The sequence below is a fragment of the Alternaria incomplexa genome (assembly GCF_024043165.1).
Source record: "Alternaria incomplexa strain BMP 0042 chromosome Unknown scaffold_1, whole genome shotgun sequence".
Taxonomy (NCBI): domain Eukaryota; kingdom Fungi; phylum Ascomycota; class Dothideomycetes; order Pleosporales; family Pleosporaceae; genus Alternaria; species Alternaria incomplexa.
In genome coordinates, this window is record NW_026249850.1 from 183,410 (window position 1) to 201,410 (window position 18,001).

General features: G+C 51.9%; 6 protein-coding genes across 6 annotated transcripts; 2 read left to right on the top strand and 4 right to left on the bottom strand.

Moving 5' to 3' along the window:
• Positions 1-2: 2 nt before the first annotated feature.
• J4E90_000067 (uncharacterized protein) lies at positions 3-2,572 on the bottom strand (the record flags this gene model as incomplete). Its single annotated transcript, XM_051429665.1, has 2 exons — positions 3-1,388; positions 1,436-2,572. 2 exons carry the CDS (start codon positions 2,570-2,572, stop codon positions 3-5), a joined length of 2,523 nt encoding a protein of 840 aa, XP_051295152.1.
• Positions 2,573-8,277: 5,705 nt separating this feature from the next.
• J4E90_000068 (uncharacterized protein) lies at positions 8,278-9,510 on the bottom strand (the record flags this gene model as incomplete). Its single annotated transcript, XM_051429666.1, has 1 exon — positions 8,278-9,510. The coding sequence occupies one exon, from the start codon at positions 9,508-9,510 to the stop codon at positions 8,278-8,280; it is 1,233 nt and encodes a 410-aa protein (XP_051295153.1).
• Positions 9,511-10,619: 1,109 nt separating this feature from the next.
• Positions 10,620-11,981, top strand: J4E90_000069 (uncharacterized protein; the record flags this gene model as incomplete). Its single annotated transcript, XM_051429667.1, has 1 exon — positions 10,620-11,981. One exon carries the CDS (start codon positions 10,620-10,622, stop codon positions 11,979-11,981), a length of 1,362 nt encoding a protein of 453 aa, XP_051295154.1.
• Positions 11,982-12,058: 77 nt separating this feature from the next.
• On the bottom strand, positions 12,059-14,513 carry J4E90_000070 (uncharacterized protein; the record flags this gene model as incomplete). The annotated part of the gene is made up of 2 exons (XM_051429668.1): positions 12,059-14,209; positions 14,259-14,513. 2 exons carry the CDS (start codon positions 14,511-14,513, stop codon positions 12,059-12,061), a joined length of 2,406 nt encoding a protein of 801 aa, XP_051295155.1.
• A 325-nt stretch (positions 14,514-14,838) lies between these two features.
• On the top strand, positions 14,839-15,685 carry J4E90_000071 (uncharacterized protein; the record flags this gene model as incomplete). Its single annotated transcript, XM_051429669.1, has 2 exons — positions 14,839-14,941; positions 15,033-15,685. 2 exons carry the CDS (start codon positions 14,839-14,841, stop codon positions 15,683-15,685), a joined length of 756 nt encoding a protein of 251 aa, XP_051295156.1.
• Positions 15,686-15,903: 218 nt separating this feature from the next.
• On the bottom strand, positions 15,904-17,970 carry J4E90_000072 (uncharacterized protein; the record flags this gene model as incomplete). The annotated part of the gene is made up of 1 exon (XM_051429670.1): positions 15,904-17,970. The coding sequence occupies one exon, from the start codon at positions 17,968-17,970 to the stop codon at positions 15,904-15,906; it is 2,067 nt and encodes a 688-aa protein (XP_051295157.1).
• Between the last annotated feature and the right edge of the window lie 31 nt (positions 17,971-18,001).

Below are 18,001 nucleotides of genomic sequence, written 5' to 3' on the forward strand. Positions count from 1 at the left end.
ACCTAATCCACCTCCGACTCGTACCTAGAGCCATATGAAGAGTTGCCCGATCGTTCCTGCACCACTTGCCAATACATCGAGTATGGAAACTCGGTACGCAGCTGAACGGGAATCAAGTCTTCCAACGGGGTTTCGAAGCTAGGTTCATCCACTTTCCGGTATCCTGGGAACTTAACCCTCATACTCTTCTGCAACGCTGCAGCACCCTTGAGAGCCGAATCTCCCTCTTTCTCAATCATCTTGCGGAGCATTATACCTACCACCGGAAAGATACACGGGTGGTGTGGTTGATTCTTCTTCCAGTTGTACAGCATACAGGGGATAGCGATGGTCAACCATGAATCTCCTTGGAAAATGAATGCTGGATAGTCGACCGGTGCGACCTTCCGAGCGTACTTATGGATCTGCAGCAGTACCTGGGTGCATCGCATATGCAGCTGCAACACATCGAATGTGAGAGCCGTCTCATCTTTGCTAACCACCTCCTTGAAGATACGTAGCTTTTCCAGAGAAGACGGCGGCTTGTGCGGATTTTGAGACTTCTTCTGAGCGTCTCCAATCAGCAACTCTAGTTTGACAAGCGTGTCTTTCCTTGGTTCGTCATCATGTACGGGCCCCTTCTGTCTTTGTTGACGCCATTTCTCCAAGGTCTTGCCTTTCTGATGCGTCTTATCGCGTGGCATTCTGTCAACGGACGACTCGAGATACTGGAAATGATAACTAAGGCGACGTGTTCCACTGACGCGGGAAGCATAGGTTGAGCTGCTGCCTACGGTGCGAGGCCTGTAACCTTTGGTGAAATCGTGGACCACATTTCCCATGATCAGCAGGACGCGTTTTCCGAATTCAGGGTCTTGTTGTGGTTTCTTGCCCATAAAGATCCAGTCGCTACCTTGTTGCTCGATCAAATGTGCCATATCTGCCCATCGCAGGTCTTCAGGTAAATGTCCGGCACACTGAGCAGCGTTGTACAGGTGAGCCATCACAATGATTTGACCATCATTTGAGGTTAACTCGATGGCTACTTCGTGATACTCTTTGCACAGGGTGGCCAGGAGTACGCCACAGAACGCGGGATCGCACCTCAATAGTGAGAACCCAGGTATCTTCCGGAATTTCAGCGATAATTGTTCTTCATCAATGTCGAACCCCATCTGGGCCTTTTTATTGACAATGAAGGCTTCGGCAAACTCTTTGCGATCGATAACGCTTTCACGAGCGAGTGTATAGGCGTCATCCAATTCCTCAAACCCCTTGACGTCGAGGTAAGCTTGGTATCCTGTGATGATCTGCTGTCCGGTCTTGTAGAGAAGCTCTTCACCAACGGACAAATGAGGCTCCAGCTCTCTTTGCATATCCCAGAAGATTTGCAACGAGAAAAAATCCAGCTTTGCAGGCGGCCCTCGCGAAGCATGGCGAATGCAGCCTTTCGCACCATGTATTCATCCTTGAAACGGGGTTCTATCGTAGGCGATGTTGCAAGCTGTGAAACACACTTGAGGAATCTCTTTTCATCGTCGGAATATCGAAATTCTTCGTTCTTCGTTATAGGAGTGAATGTGAAGAGGAGCAACTCTGTGACATGCTTGCATACGACAGTGTTGAAGCTCAATGATTGCTTTTCCTGTTTGTAGGCGAAAGGCTCCCCATGATCATTGGTTGCATTGACGAATGGCGAACCTGGTTCAACCTTGGAGCGGCTGCGCTGTAAGAAGCCGATGAGTTCGCTATGCACGAGATGACCATTCGAACCCTTGAATCGAGGGTTGGCTTCCTCGAAATCGTTGCTCAACTTCTCTATCATTGCCAAAGCGACGTTCATGGTTAGCGCGGCGGCCTGGAGACCGATGTCGCCGTTCGCAAACTCGCGCCAGGTGCGTCTGACTGCAATCCTGAGATCTGTAACGTCTTTCAGAAAGCAGTAGATGGCGAAGGTAACGTCAGTTTCAGACTCTTCGAGTTTGTAGGTCACCTTCGACTTGACGGGTGTGGCGTGGACCTCGATAATCTCGGGCATATCGTCGGACTCTGGAAGAGCCTCATTCTCTAATAGCTCGTATTTGTTGTTCGTGCGTATAGTTTCCGCCTTCGTGGTCTTGGACTGTCGACGTTCGACTGGTGGCTTCTTGGCGGCCTTAAGGATTTCGAGGACATCCTCCAAAGTCTTGATGAAGTGTTGATGGCCTTCGTTGTTCTCCTTGACGGCGTTGTCTGCACAATCGGAAGTGCTTGCGTACCACACTGCACAATCCTTGCGACCTCGAATGACAGCCTGTAAGGTTCCGAGGACCGAGGTTGGAACAGGTATACGCGCATCGTTGGCGATGGCTGTCGCAAGAGTGACGAACGATCTAGCGGTGATGTGGTACGTAGCTGGGGCGTTCTTTGCGTCTTTCTGAGCGGACCCTTTCAATCTACCTCCCGTATGCGGTTTTCCATGTTGTTGAATATCGCTGAACACCTCGTTGACGGTACCAGTTGCGCGGGCCGTCTCAGCTAGCCATTGAACGAGATCTTCGGTTCCTCTCTTGTACTTCTGATACGCATCGAATAGTAAGGGCGTGAGCGCCATTATTGGTAACGGGGACTGTGTGAGGGATATGACAACGTGTAGTAGTCGCGTCGCAAGTCAGATGTAGTCAAATACCTGGAGGCGGGGGATAGCCAAGCTGATGTGGTAAACCGAAGTCGTCCGTGCGCACTCGCAATGAAGGAGGGCTTCAGAACAGGGGAATTGCTGTTGCGTGGGCAACGGGGATCAAGCATGACCAAGGGGGTACTGTACAAGACACGGTGACGGGGCCGCGCTGCATACCTGCGAGTAAAACTAGACCAACACATCGACAGATACATGTGATGAGCATCTAGTGCCACTGTGCTCTTTCCACATCCTTGCTCCATCCATGGCAAGAGAACCAAACAAAGTAAATTCGATGAGTCCAAAGTTTCGAGAAGCACATTTTCTGTGATGCCGATGCCCGCTGCAGGAGGTAGTTACACAAAGACCTCGTTGGAGTGCGATGCTTTAGGCGATGCGACGATATGGGACGACATGACGTGAACAGGATATTGTTGGACAATCACTAAAGACTGACGGCAATGGGAACTTTACCATGTTTGTCAGAGGCTACTACGATGCGAGCATATCTTCTCGAGCACCTCCTTGAATAGGGGCGAAACCGTCCGCATCCAGGTATGCAACCTTTTGCTACACTTCATTAGCTTGAAGTCATAGAGTGATGAATTTTGATCAGAGCTGAATCGTTCGGCTTAGCCATCTGCCTGCAAGTCGGCATACGATGGCCAAAAGCTGCGGTTACGGTGCCGGTACCAGGTTTGCATTTCGTGTGAAATGAAGCGCGTGAAGTGTCGTTTGTGAGAAGTGCGGTCGTCTAGGCCATGGAGGGTTGTCTACCCCGAGGTCTTCCGGTGGCGAACGTGTCAACGCACGGTCCCGGCGATGTGGGGCTCCGGCTCGCAGGTTGCAGCCTGCCTTCGCTCATTGCGACCATGAACATGGCTGTCGCTGTCTCGCGCTATCTTTGCAACCGACGGAATAATCCCAACTGCTCGCCTTGGATATAAATGTCACTTCCGCACACTACAGACTATCCGCTACTACACCACGCCTCAAAATTCGTAGGTCTACAGACATTTTGAAAGCCCGCTTAGCATGCTCTCTTATACCACTGTCTAGCTAGATCATCATAACCACGAAGCGTATAGGATTCTTCTCGTTTTGATTGGCACTTTAGAAGTGTGTAGCGAACCAACCCGACCCGATTCCAGGCTCCAGTCTGGATCAAAGGCGCATCTTCTTCGTTCGCTGAAATCTCAGGCGCTCTTTTGGAATTCGGGCGTAAGCAGTATGCCCGAGTCGAAAATGAGCTTGCAGGCCTTCTGCCTAGCACTGCCCCGCTCGGTTTGCACATGCACCGCCTCTATAAGCTACTTGCAAATATCTGTCTTCAGTCGTGCTCTGCGGTTGCCCCGAACCTCCCGAACTTCTGCAATACCAGATCCACATTTCCGCTACCATCTCTCTTTGCGCGGAACTTCATACGAACCAGCAGCCACCCGAAAATTTGGGGTTCGAACTTCGGCATACGCATGTCTCGCTCCTTCCAGTACCAGCCTTTGGACCGACAGACTTCCTCGATCAGACTCATACGGCTCCTAAGCGAAGATTCCGCAGACGGACACATTCAATGCAAGATTGAACGCGCTACTACAGAAGCCTCATACACTTGCCTCTCATACGTATGGGGCGATGAGGGCGAACGCTATACTATTCTCATGGACGGTAAACCGTTCAAAGTGCGTCACAACCTACATCGATTTCTTGCACAAGCAAGACGGACCAAGCATCTACCAATTGCACGTATCTGGATCGACGCTCTCTGCATCAACCAGAACGACTCTTTAGAAAGAAATCATCAGGTGCAGCAAATGGGTGTGATTTTTAGCCGAGCGAAGGATGTGGTGTCATGGCTGGGAGATGACGTCAATATCTCCAAATTCTTGGATCACCTGCGGCTACGTACTATGAGCGAAGACTACGCACAAGTTAAGGAGACCCCGGATTTCATACAACCTGGATTTGCTGAGTCTGGGTCAGGCTTTTACCATCTTTGCGTTGCTGAATACTGGGATCGGGCATGGATTACGCAAGAGCTTGTGCTTGCACGGCAGATAACGCTCATGGCCGCTGACATCGAACTGGACGCTTCATTCTTCCCAGAACTTTCAGATTGGGGAGAGGGCTACCTTGCACGACTAGAGCCACTCCGCCAATCTGTTCCTATCAACTGGAAGGGTAGAAGTCTCATCTATCTGATGCATAGATTTATGCTCAAGGAGGCACACATCTGCCGAGATCGTGTCTATTCACTACTTGCGCTTTGCGGCGAAGGGAAAGATCTACAGGTCGACTACAAATCTACGGATCTCACAGTGGCAAAAGATATCGTAAGATCTTGCGAGAAGTCTTTCTGCTTGTGTGCCATCAATATGATTGCTTTCATCCTACAACTGAAGTCTCCGGATCTGAGCGATGTAACTCAGGATGATAGGCTCGATTCGTTCGCAACGATGACGCTGCCTATAGTTTCGCAGGATTTTCTCGACGCCTCGTGCACACGCGAATCATGTCGAACTGGCGACACAGGTTGCAACGGTACACAGCAATCCCATTTACCAGGTTGCGTGGTAATATCGCCTTCTCATAAGCTGCTGTCGATACATCTCTTTCTGGGCAAGATCTGTGGGCAATACGAAGCTACTGTTGTCAGGCTTGATGAGGTGGCTCACGTTCCCGGTTTCGTTGCCCAATGGCGTGGATTATCAGACGTGATAAATTACTCATATCAACCCACAAGATTTACCGTACGACCTTACGACTGCTCCTTGCGATTGAGGGATGACAAAGAGAGCTACAAAGTGAAATTTTCTTTCGAGCTCCTTGTCAAACTCGCCGTAATTGATCGACAGTGGAACAACGGGCTGTGTGCCCGTGTATCTAATGTAAGGACAAAATCGGCATCGCCCCACGACAATACTGCGTTGCGGATGCTTTCTTGAGATCTTCCACATCACGACCATGGTGTCACACGTGGCGAGAGTTTGCGAACCCTCACAGGTTCTGCGTTTCGGCTGTGGTGCAAGATCAAGGCAAAACGACTGGCTGCTTGAAAAATGGCTCTAAGATGCTGATATGTGCATTTATTAGAGGGCCGTTTCTACTTCCACGCGAAGGAATTCATATCGTTCAATCATGCCCCTTCTTCTAACTCAACATTGACATCAACTCCATGCTTTTCGAGCAACAGTAGCATAGACTCCAGCCCATCCTTTTTCGCTCGCCGCACGCACTCTTCTGCAGTCCCAGGAGAATGCAGATCCGCTCCTCGTTCGAGAAGAAACTCAAACAGTGCTGTATGTTCTGCGGCGATCGCTCCGGCGAGAGGGCTGTCCTTGCCAATGCTTTCGTTGACGTCTATGCCAGCGTCAAGAAGGAGTCGCACTACGTCCAGATAAGGTCCTCTTTCCACATCCGCTAAGAGCTTGGTGGGTACTACTGTGCGGCTTTCGTTTATGCCCACCTCGACAACCGCATCGCTGATGTTGACCCCGCGAGCTAAGAGCAGTTTCAAAACTTTGTGTTGGCCATAGCGAGCAGCGCTCGCAAGAGCTTGATTCGGGTCGGCCCCATCGTCTAGTAGAAGCTCGACGATAGGTACGTAGCCACGATCGATGGCGTGCTTGACTCCCTCATTTCGCAGTTTACATGAGACCTCGTAGTCCGATATGAAAGACATGCAGACTGAGTGCCGATTCCGATCTTCATTGGTATGTGCGGCGACTCGGATTAGATGCGAAACCATATCCATCCTGCCAAGTGCTGCGCAATGACGGATCCTGCCGTAAAGCTGTTTCCTACCGGTCGGATACATGCCATGAGCAATGCGCAAGGCCTCAATGAAGTCCCATATCTGAGGATCTCGAACGCTTGCGCGGATGTCGTACAGTGGGCCTTTGCCCCAAGTTGTGGAGCTTTCAAAATGCCACGGCCAGTCCTCGCTGCGGAAGTTGTATAGGAATCGAACAATGTCTATCCGAAATCCTTTTGCTGCAGACTGGAAAAGTTGGAATCTTAACCCTGGGCCGAGATCGGATGCTTCGCTCGTCATGAGATACTCTAGAAGTTCCTCGTTGCCAAACCTTGCGGCCAGCTCAACATAATCTCCAAATACACACCTGTTATCAGGGCTTTTAGGGTTTGATAACATGGCATCTCGTAGTTTTGTGGACTGCCGGATGTAAGATAGCGTATTGGTGCAAAGCGCGGCACCAAAAAGCTGTTTTTCGGTTTCGACAGAGTCCCACTTGAGCGAGCGGCGAAAAGCATCCCTCAAACGCTCCTTATTCGACCTGCTTGCCCATGCCTCCACTGGGAAAAGGGTGTGAACTACGTTCGCGATGACACTATCATCGACCTTATGGCTGTGGTTCAGAGCTGATATCTGAACGGCTATGCTTCGCACGTCATTTAGGAACCGATTGCAATTCAGAGGCTCATGCATGACTCGATACTCCAGATAGGACTGATAGAAGTGTATCACCCCCCACGAATAGCAACGGCCGAACATGATCCCATCGAGTAGCCGGAAGGTACGGAATGCGCGCATCACTTCTTGCGCGAAGTAATCTACCGGTCGTCAGCTTTGGAGCTTGACACAGGATAGTGCTCCATACGGTTTATGAGTCTCAGACGCAGACCTCTTTTCGTTCCCCGAGCAAGGATGGCATAGTGTAAGATTGCCTCGAAGAGCTCCCTAGGCAGATCAAGGAGCTTCATCGCGCTCTAATAGCTGTCCCTCCTCTGGTAAGTCTGCGAAGGATGGCCGTGTGATGAAGATGCGGTCACTTTGGAAGCAGATTACGGTGTCCAGCTGATTGGCGTCCCTCGTGATAAGGAAGAGGCGTGGCGGGGCGCTCTGCGGTATTCGCCAATGCGGCACGGAACCTTGAATGGGTGTACGGCACAGATGGGGCCAACGGTTGTAAGTCTCGCATAACTTAAGCGCCAACAGCAGTCGTGGTATGCGAAAGTGATTATGAGCTGGTACTGTGTGTGGAACTCTCTTTGCAGAAGGGGCTATGTAGCTTGCGAGAGCGCTAGCCCCTCGATCACGTCGATCGGGCTAGCTCAGGGTCACGTCCGACATCTGGAAGCTAGTCTTCAGGGCTTGTAAACCTCCCGTCAGATCACACTCGGGCAGCTGCGGCTTCGCGACCTAACGTTCTGAACGATTACCCCGCATGACAGCTTGCGGCATCGCATAAACCTCGCATGCGATCATGACTGATACTATCCCTAGGCACGCCAGCCCCCAGGGCTCACTTGATGGTCTTTCGCTTTGACCTCACGCCGGCAACACATATGGGTAAGTCATTTCGACCACGCACATCACATGTGTTAATATTGCGACTATACGACGATGCAATTAGTCACAACTAACGAGGCGCGGCTCAATAACATGATGGAGACGTACGCTCTGTAAGCAAGGCTTCGTACGTTTCGATGTGCCAATATATTTCTAGCCCACATTTCGGAAAAGAGAAACGAGTGAATTAACAAGAAAACAGGAGGAGTGAGCGATCGTGACGGACCCAACATACGGAATATCCATCGCTCTTCAATCTACCCCGTCCTCCGCCCAACATCCTCATCTACGTTGCCCAACGCAGCCCTCCGTCAATCAGCGCCAGTGCTTCCTATGGAGAACTTGGAATGTATACATCCTGAACAGTCTCCCATGGCTCGTCAGGCCTCTGTAGAAGATCCAGCTCATTTGCTGGGAAGCCAATGGGATCGTCCCCCCGCCTCCAGATTATCGTTTCTTCGCCAAGGTGGAAAGCATCGGCCTCTTCTATGTAGAGTGTCGAAGTGTCTTCCTTCACGGGCACGACTGTGATACTGTCCACACGAGCGTTACGGGTAAGTTCTGGAACCTCGAACGTCCACCAATTCGAACCCTTATCGGAATACGGCTGATTCACACCGCGGCCGCTGGGAAGTACCACGTAAATCCTTCCTTCTACTGCTTGGGCATAAGCTTTGGAATTAACGGCCCAGTAGTAGTGCTCCCTGCCTGGGTCAATTCCAGGGCGAGCCTGGTACATTTGGTACTCATTCGCGTTCGCCCCACTACCTCTGATTGATAGTACGTTATCCATGGAAGGCATCTGACCATGTCCGAGTTGAAGTCTGTCTTCCAGATTCTGCTTATAGGTGTAGTCTTTCTTTTGTCGATCGAATCCAGAGTAGAAGAACCATGGTTGACCGGTCAGTCCGTCCTGAGTGATAGTTTGTCGGAATTGAGTCGTACGGGCTGCGACATTGATGACTGGAACAGATGCAGCGGCGGGATCGAAACGGTTGTTCGCCGATGTTGCCGGCTGGTTATGATTGTTCCTTGCTGATGGCGGATACTGAACGGCGTTTGGCTGACCAGGATTGTTAGCCGCGGGTGCGTTCGGGGCTGGATTGGGATTTGGAGCCGGGTTGGGGTTTGAGTCGGGAGCTGCTGGTTGCGAACTAGAGCCTGGGCCGCCCGTATCATCCCCGTTATTGTTGAATCCTCCCTCGGTTTCCTGCGAATCGGAAAAGCCACCAGATGTCTCTTGCTGCTCACTAAACCCCCCAGACTCACCCTGCTGATCGCCGGCATCAGAAGGAGTGTTCTGCTGATCTGGGTTTATATGAGGTGCGTTTGGACTGCTGTCGTTGGGTCTGTCTGGGCGTCCTCCGCCACTGGCTCTGCGGTCGAGTGCGGGCGGGAGAGCATCAGTACGGGCAAGATGAGGCCAATTGGTGTTGTTGAATGGGTGGCTACAATCGACTTCGTTTTGGCATGAAGCGATCGGTATGATCGGTTTGCCGCTACTTTGGAGGATGTATGCGGACAACAGTCCAAGAGCAATGGACTTCGGCAATGAGTGACGCATGGTGATGGCGCTGTCGAGTGGCTATGGTGCTTTGTTACAAAGACGTAATGTGTAGAATGGTGTCAATAGAAGAGCTTGAGTAAAGATTTGGCTTGAAGTCTCTTGTGCTGGATGTCGGGTCAAGAGTCGTGGCTCTTATGTCTTCCTCCGTCGTTTCTCTGCGTGTCTCGTCCCGCCGAACTTTCCTGGGGTCACATTCGAATCAGACAACAGGTTTGCACATCTAGCCTCATGCCAGATTTCACATCTCAATGGTACGTCATAATCCCTCGTTATCAAAGGCCGTTTTTGGGTTCTTTGTCCATCTGCTGCGGACGGCCCGTGGCGAAGTTCGGCAGTGTCACTATGTGGAACACGATCGGCGTGTTGAATATCACGTATGCTCTTCGAAGAGGTGGGAATATCTCTAGATGAAACTTGACAGTAGATTGAATCACCTCCGGGTCTTGTGGGGGCGGCCCTGTGAGTGACGATGGTCGCCACGCCGCAAGTCCAGACGCCCCACGTTGAGGCGGCGCAGAGCCAATATCACACGAACGTGATGACATATTGCGCCATATTTAATTACTCCATGTCACAGAAGCGGACCATAATCGTTTTCATCGCATCGTATTGGGGTTGGGGCTGCGGCGTAGAAAGGAGATCGAGTGCTCAGTGTCGCGGCTCGGGGCCGATGTAATTGCCGGCACCACACCTGCAGTGAGATGACGCAGAAACAGGGACACACAAGGAGTAATTGAGAGTACAGTGATGAAATACTACATCTCAAGCTCACGAAAGTCGAACGAGCATGACGCGTGCAGTGTAGATGACACCATCATTATGGGAATGGGGTCCAGAAGGTCTTGCATCAGGACACGAGAGGCCAAAGGGACACGTGGCGACCTCTTTGAGAAGGGCGCATCTTATATGCCTTGTTAAAATCAGATATAAGATGTGAGCAAAGCGACAATCGATGAGAGCATCAACATCAGCTATCGCTACAACCTTCAACTACTATCAAATATTCCAAAAGCCATCAAACGCTCTTATCCTAGTAACTACGTCTTGAACTATCGGATTCCCTCCTATTTAAAGTTCCATACTTGTACAACTTATTACCTCTCGCCATGTCAGTTATCTTCCCCGAGCTCGGTCTCAGTGCGGCCTTCACCATGATCAGTCTTGCTCCCATGGTCCCCGACTGGTTCAAAGAAAACCCGAAGCCACAAACCAAGGTCAACATCCTGGTCGGCTTGCCACCACTGGACGCCGAGGGACAGAAGAAGAAGGACGAGATCTACGATAAGTTGAGCTATGGCGGATGCGCTCCGGAAGTGTCACTCTTCAACGCCAACGGAGACCGGGTTGGCTACAGCAAAAACAAGATGTGCAAGCAAGTCATTAGTCAGAACAGTCCAACCGACATCTGGGCCGACTACATCAAGCCAGGCGAGACGGAGAACGCCGAGTACATCACAGTATCCGCATCTGGAACCGACGCTATCTGCATCTCAGCTGTAGCAGTCACATACCCCACTAGCAGCGACACCTACGCTTTCCTCCCCGGCGAGGTAGCTGCCATATGCAACACGCACAACCCAGATTACAAGTACTTCTGGTCCCATTCCGCGACAGTAATCCAGTTCAAGTCCGAATCCGGGCAGACCCAAGACGGGCGACCGAAATGCCTGTGGATCGACAAGTCCGACGACGACGGAGACTCGGCGACCAACTACGAAGGATTCCAAGTCCACCTTCCAGATTTCAAGCTCAACAACAGTACCTTCCTTGGATGGCAAAAAGACCCCTCACAAATGTGCGACTCGCTGGCGCGATTTGGCGCATACGGCAGGCTCGACCCAATGCTCTGCCCAGAGATCTTCAGTCCAGCGCCACCTAGAGGTGCAAATCTTCCTTTGGATACCGTCTCGGCATGTATCCCAGCTGCAAAAGATAGCACGACAGACCCTCATATCTGCGCGGACGACCGTTTCACGTACCAGGAACGATACGATCTCATCCAAATGTACGGCCAGACGTGTCTTGACGGCGATTGGTGGTATCACAAATGCGAAGAACGAACTGGATGCCTGCCCGGGCCGTCACGGCGTCGTTCGCTTCTGCGATCGCGGTCTTCTTCATCTTACTGGTCATTTCCCCATACTCCCAAATCGAAGTATCGGCGCACTTCAGCCGACCATCCGCTCCAGAGGCAGTTCGATGGAGTACTAGTCAAGAGTCAAGACGTCACGCAAAGTGCGGTGGAGATTTGCCAAAGCACCGGTAGTGTTGGACCTGACTTCTATTCCGAGCCCGAGCAGATGTTCTGTGATATGGAGACGCGTGAACTGTATCCAGCATGTAACGGTACTGTTCAGGTGACTTGTTTCGATCCAACTCAAAACGAGACGAGAATTGAGACTGGTGACGGAGGAGTGGATAAGCGTGGCGAGCGGAGAACGTACGTGGAGGTAAAAGATTGGTCGTGAGTGGGACGAGAAGATGGATGGTCGCACAAGGCTGGTCCCAACGATGATATGTCATTTACAATTGTACCTCCTCGTATCTAATACCTCATACTCCTCACCCCCTTCTTGTGACTGGGACTATCCATCCAACTCTCCTTGAACCTATCCTCTCCGTCATCGTCCTGATCCACATCTCCGAGATCGATACCCGTAACACCATCCACATCTTCGCCGTCACTTCCAAACTCTTCCTGACCACCAACGCCGCCTTCAGGACTCCAGACCGGACTTGTGGCAATCTTCGGTCTTGACTTGAACACCCTATCGTAATCCACTTCGTCACTGAATAGTTGCTCGGTGGGTGTACGCTCGATGCTCTCGAGCTTTGCTTGTTCTAGGAGTTCGAAGGATTTGCGGTTCCGCGGTGTATCGAATTGGTTGACGGGGAAGAGTGATGATCGGCTAGATTTACGCTGTTCCTTCTTTGCTGTGGCGGTGGGGCGGGGGTTGGATTGCATGGCTTCCATGGTGAGCCGGGTTCGTTCGGCCAGTGTTGCGCGTCGGTCGCCGTCTTCATCTCCAGTGATAGAAGGGATAGGTGGTGGTCCCATAGATGGCAACGGGAGATCAGGTGACTCTGGAACAGGTTCGAAAGAGTTTGTCCGTGCCATTGTCATGCGTGTGCGTTCGATGAGCGAAAGGGACATACGTGGTTGAGGTTTCTTGATCGGAGATGGGGTCGCATTACCGATGGAGTTGATGATCTGGTCGGCAAGTGCTTCTTCAGCATTGAGTTCTGGGGGATCGAACGTTGGGATTGGTGGTTCAGAGGGGTATTCTGGCGATGGCTCAAGTAGTTTTTCGGGAGAGAGGTCTGTTTTTTGCTCTGAGAAATTAGTAAGTGTCTTGGCAGCTTCAGACGATGAGTTATCGACGACGGGCTCGGAAACAGCAGATCTAGTCTCCAGTACTGGTGTGCGCTCGTTATCAGTCTCCGTCGGTGATGCGTCGTGCTGGGTCGTAGCCCTACTCGACGCAGATGATCGACCAATTAGTGTGGCATCTGAGTCGATTGGTGTGGCAGTTGTCGGAACGTGCCGAGATGGTCTGGGTAAGACCGGGACATGTTCTAACGAGCTTGGTCTTGATGGTGACTGTAATTTGACAGGCTTAGCTGGAATCACTGGTGCTTTGCGTATCGTCTCCGTCTGAGTAGATTTCCTTGTGAGAAGTGGTGGGCGAGCAGTCTTTGCCGTCGAGGTACTTCTATGATGTATAATTGTGGATGCAGTACTAGCCCTGACTTTGGCGGCTCGCGCCAGCTCACTGTCCATATCAGACAGGATGTCTTGAAACTCTGTTCGCATAGTCGGCCGCTTTACACTCGCAGATTCTGCGGTGTGCTTCGACGACGGCAATTGATATTGCGAGTGGTCATCGAAGTGGAACTCCTTTACTGGCGCCGTAGTCTGTCCGCTTCCTGATGTTTCCTTCCCTGACTCGTCGTTTTGTAGCTCAGCATGGAAAGCCTTCCACTTTAGTAACCTCTCCTGTTGCTCTTGCACTCTTGCTTGCAGATTCTCCAGTAATCCAGTCTCAGGTGCGACGTCTTCTAGTTTTCTGCCTTTTTCCACCATATGCAAAACTTTGTCGAAACGGCTGTTTAGGAACGCATCGTCCGCCTGTACGCTTTCGCCGCGTAGCATTACGTCGAGCCACTGTTGGTTACCAACCCAGTTGTCCTTGAGCTGTTTCTTGATGGCATTGGCTTCTTTCTGTGGTATCGCTGGCTTTTGCGCTCGAGGGGTATCTTTGCATTTGCGTATACGACACCGTATATCTGCTGCCTTTTTGTCCAGAAGACCATGGAATTCCATGTACTTCAGCCTCTTCTCTTCTTTCTCTCTCAGCACGTTGACGAGCGCTGCCTTGTGTGCGATAGCTAGGGGCAGTAATGACCGTTGCTGTTCGATTGAGAGTGTTGACGCTGTCGCCAGTTTTCTTGCGACAACGGCATCTCTGTCACCTCCGTCTTGCGCTGCAAGAACCTTTTTGAGTACGACATTCGAAAATATAGCCAGTATCTCGTAGAACTTCTCGCCTTTGCACTCGTCAAGCATTGTTTTCCTAAGAACTGACTCTCTTCCCAAAGCGCCGTTCTTCTTCAATTCGTTCAGACATCGGTATAGCGCAGCGCGGAGGTTTAACGATTGGAGTGGTTCGAGTGGCGGGAAGAAGGGTTGGAGTTTCTGTAGCTGAGTCAGACATAGATCAGCGTGAGGTTTCATCCCAGCATACCTGTGCTGTCTCATTGGGATCCCATATCTCGAAGAGTCGAAATAGTGCCCATTCAGCCCCGCCAATTCTCTGTCGCTGGTCTGCATTCTTTGCCGAGAAAGTTTGTATCGTGATTTCAGGCCAATCCGGTCGCAAATCCAAATCCAACAATCGCAAATTGGTTACGAAAAGGCGGATATCGGGCGCTGCTATTGGGTTCACTGCTTGAGGTTTGGGTATTGTCTTGACCGACGCGGTGCGCGCATGGCCGCTCATGGTAGTCGCGGTGGCCGTAGAGGCGGTTGAGGGTGGTCGAGACATGTTCGCGACCGCAGAGCATACATTCGCGCGGCGACCCTGGTCAAAGTCCCTGAGACTTGGGGTGCATGCGTGGTGTTGCGGTGTGACGGGACCCTTGCGTTGTTTGCCAAGGCGGGTGTTATCGATAGGTCCGTTCGCGCCTTCTGTTCCCTGTCTGACTTTCGTCACTTGTCCCGCCATTCTTCACTCGCCAAACAGTCACCGTTTATAAGACAATCACGCACCCACTGGGCTTCTATAAACCTCCGACCCCAAGCCGCATTCGAGATACCACGTAATCATGACAGTCGACGAAGCAACCCAGGTCAACGGCGTGCCCGACCCTAACGCCGGTGTACTTGACGCAAAGAAAGCAGAACAGAAGAAGTGGACAGTCGAGAGTGGTATGTCATGAACAAGCGATAGCTCGTCCGTATGCGACACCTCTCTTACTCCTCATGCCCTGTATCCGCACATCACTAACATACCTCAAAGTCCTTTCAGAGAACGATCTTAAGTACGCCGAAAACACCGACTCACCGCTGCCCTTCTTCCACCTCCTCGAGCGCCTAAAGACGACCAAACGTGCAGGATGGCAGCGTTTCAAAATCGGCGATGGCGAGTCTATATCCGACCACATGTACCGCATGAGCATCCTCACCATGATGGCTCCTGCCTCAATAAGCTCCAAGCTCGACATTGCGCGATGCTGTCGCATGGCTGTTGTCCACGACATGGCTGAGGCGCTTGTCGGCGACATTACACCTGTAGACGGAATCGCCAAGGAGGAGAAGAGCAGGAGAGAGACCGAGACCATGGACTACATCTGCACAAACCTGCTGGGCAAGTTCAACGGTGGACTCAACGGTCAAGACATTAGGGCGTTATGGCAGGAATACGAGGACAGTGAGACGGCTGAGTCGCACTTTGTGCACGACATCGACAAGATTGAGCTTCTCGTTCAAATGGTCGAGTACGAGCGCGAGTCCAAGTGCGAGCGAGATCTTGGGGAATTTCAGTGGGTCGCAGATGTTATCAAGAGCGAGGAAGTTAAGGCATGGGCGCAGCAGATCATCCGTGAGAGGGAGCAGTTGTGGAGCGATGCCGGCAAGATAGCGAAGCCTGCTAGTGCGTACAAGAAGTCTTGAGGGACAACGGCGCATAGTGTCGAGCGCACTCGCATTACGATAGACGGGCTTCTTCACTGGCGCATTTCATGAGGTACGACGGTTTAGTAGACGGTAATTGCATGTCTAGAACTCATCTTCTCGTATGTAAACACCATTTCTCTCTCAGTCGTGATGTTTAATCCTCTTCACCTCTCTCAAGAGGCCTTTCAATTTGACATCAACAACGACTCCAGCACTTAAGAATTAGACAAGCTGATCAATCTCCTCTTCTTCGCCTCCCTACTCGGCGTCCCCGCGAGCCTGGGCATACCCCCAGCCACTCCATTATCCCCAAAACCATAATCATGCTGGCTATACCCACTACTCCCACTCACGCTATTCCAAACCCCCTTCGCCCCCAACCCCCCATACTCCCCCTTCCTAATCTCATTACCAGACCTGCGTCCATGCCAGTAACACAAGTCCGCGCTGGGCCCCCTATACTTCGGATGCAGAGGGCACAGCGGACTATTAGGAAGGTGTTCAGGGACGAGCCATTCAAACTTTCGTCGCTCTTCTTCTTCCTGGCGGGCGAGGGCTGCGAGTGTGCGTTCGTCGGGGGTGTCGGGGTAGTGCGATTGGTGGATGCGGGACCAGACGTCGTGGCCCAGCATGGGGGATGTGGCGGCTAGGGAGGGACTGGCTGGTGGTTTTACGCCGAGGTATCCTGCTGCGTTGCCGATTTCGTTGCTTGTGCTCGCTATGAGCGTGCTGCTCGGGCCAAAGTCAACGGGTGGGTTGATGAAGTCGCTGCGGGGGCCGGACGGGCCTTCGTCTTCTGCTTCGTCAGAGGGGTTGTCGATGTCGTTTGCCAGGCTCATGAGTAGGGCGTCGGAATCCCAGTAGCCGCCCGGACTGGACTTGGGTTTGTTGCGTGTGTTGACAGCGCCGCCGCCGCCGTGGACGTCAAAGAAGAAGTCTGCTAGCTTGCCTTTGACTTCGCCGTTTGAGTCGAACATTGGTGGGGTTGGTACGCGTTGGAGGCCGGGTGGGATGAAGGCTGGTGGAGCATGCATCTGTGCGAGCGACTTCACTGGAGGTACCTGTTTGCCCCGAGCAGGGAAGAAGGAAAATGGAGTTTGTTGTTTGGTAGCTTCTGCGCCATTATGATCGGAGATGCGGTTTGAGCGTCGGAAGGGATTGAAAGAGAAGCGGCGAGTGAGAGATTGCGCTGGTCCAGGAGAGGGAGGTGCATCGTCACTCGATTTGTTCAGCCATAACCAGCGGCGCGAACGTGTCGCCTTGGATTCGCTCGCTATTTGCTGCAACTCTGCCTTTGTTCGGGCTTGCTGTTCTCTGTATGTCTTCTCTTCTGCTGGGGTCCAACTCCCATCTGGTGTCTTTGCCACCGTCGAATCGCTGGCACTCGTACCACTCTTCTCACTCCTGCCACTTCTCGTTCTCTTCGATCGCGGACGATCAATGTAACACCGATCTCGTACTTTCGGTGGCGGTCGTTCGAACTTCGGGGATTGCGACGAGAAGATGGCATCGGTATCGGGCAGGAGACCTATGCCACCTTTGTTGTCATTCCTCAGCGCTGAGGTGCTGTCCCGAATGTAGTCTTCTTCGAGGATTGGCGTAGCTTTGGCCATTGGCATTGGCTCCCACTTCGGCTGCTCTTTGCGGATCCACGGTGTTTTCGGACTTCGCGCGCGCGGAGCACCGAGGTTAGCCATAATATCGACGGGTGAGCGGCCGCGAGCAGGTAAGTCTGGAATGACAGTTGGCATAGAAAGATCGAGATTGACCTTTCTGCGGTCCCGTAGTCCGCCTTTTCCCGTCGGAGACTGTGGGCACGATGGGGGTTTTGCATTTTTTGTTGGCGTTGTTGGCTCTTCGATAACAACGGATGGCTTTGATGCTTGCTCGTAGGACTCCTTGGCTTTGACAACAGGAAGTGGTGCGAATGATAGCATGCGGTCCTTCTTGTGTAATCTAAGCGGACTTCCTTCTTGGGGATCTCGCCGATCTTGGTCATCTTTGCTTTCGGGCAGGTGAAGCATCCTGAATTCCGGTACGTGCCGTACGATGCCCATGGCAAAAGCTGCAATAGACGACCTTCTGTGATCGCGGACGTAAGAATCATTGGTTTCTGTGGAAAAGGAACCCGTTCGAGCTGTAGTCTCAGAAGTGCGCGACTCCATGCTGTCAATATGCTGCAGCTTGCTGTTTTGGATGTGGTCCGCATCGTCGATGGTCGTCCTTCGAATTATCTCTTCCAGCGGTGGAGGTGTTTTCGGACGTTCCTGCTCCATCGCCATTGGGTTGCGACTGTGCCTGCTCTCATTTCCA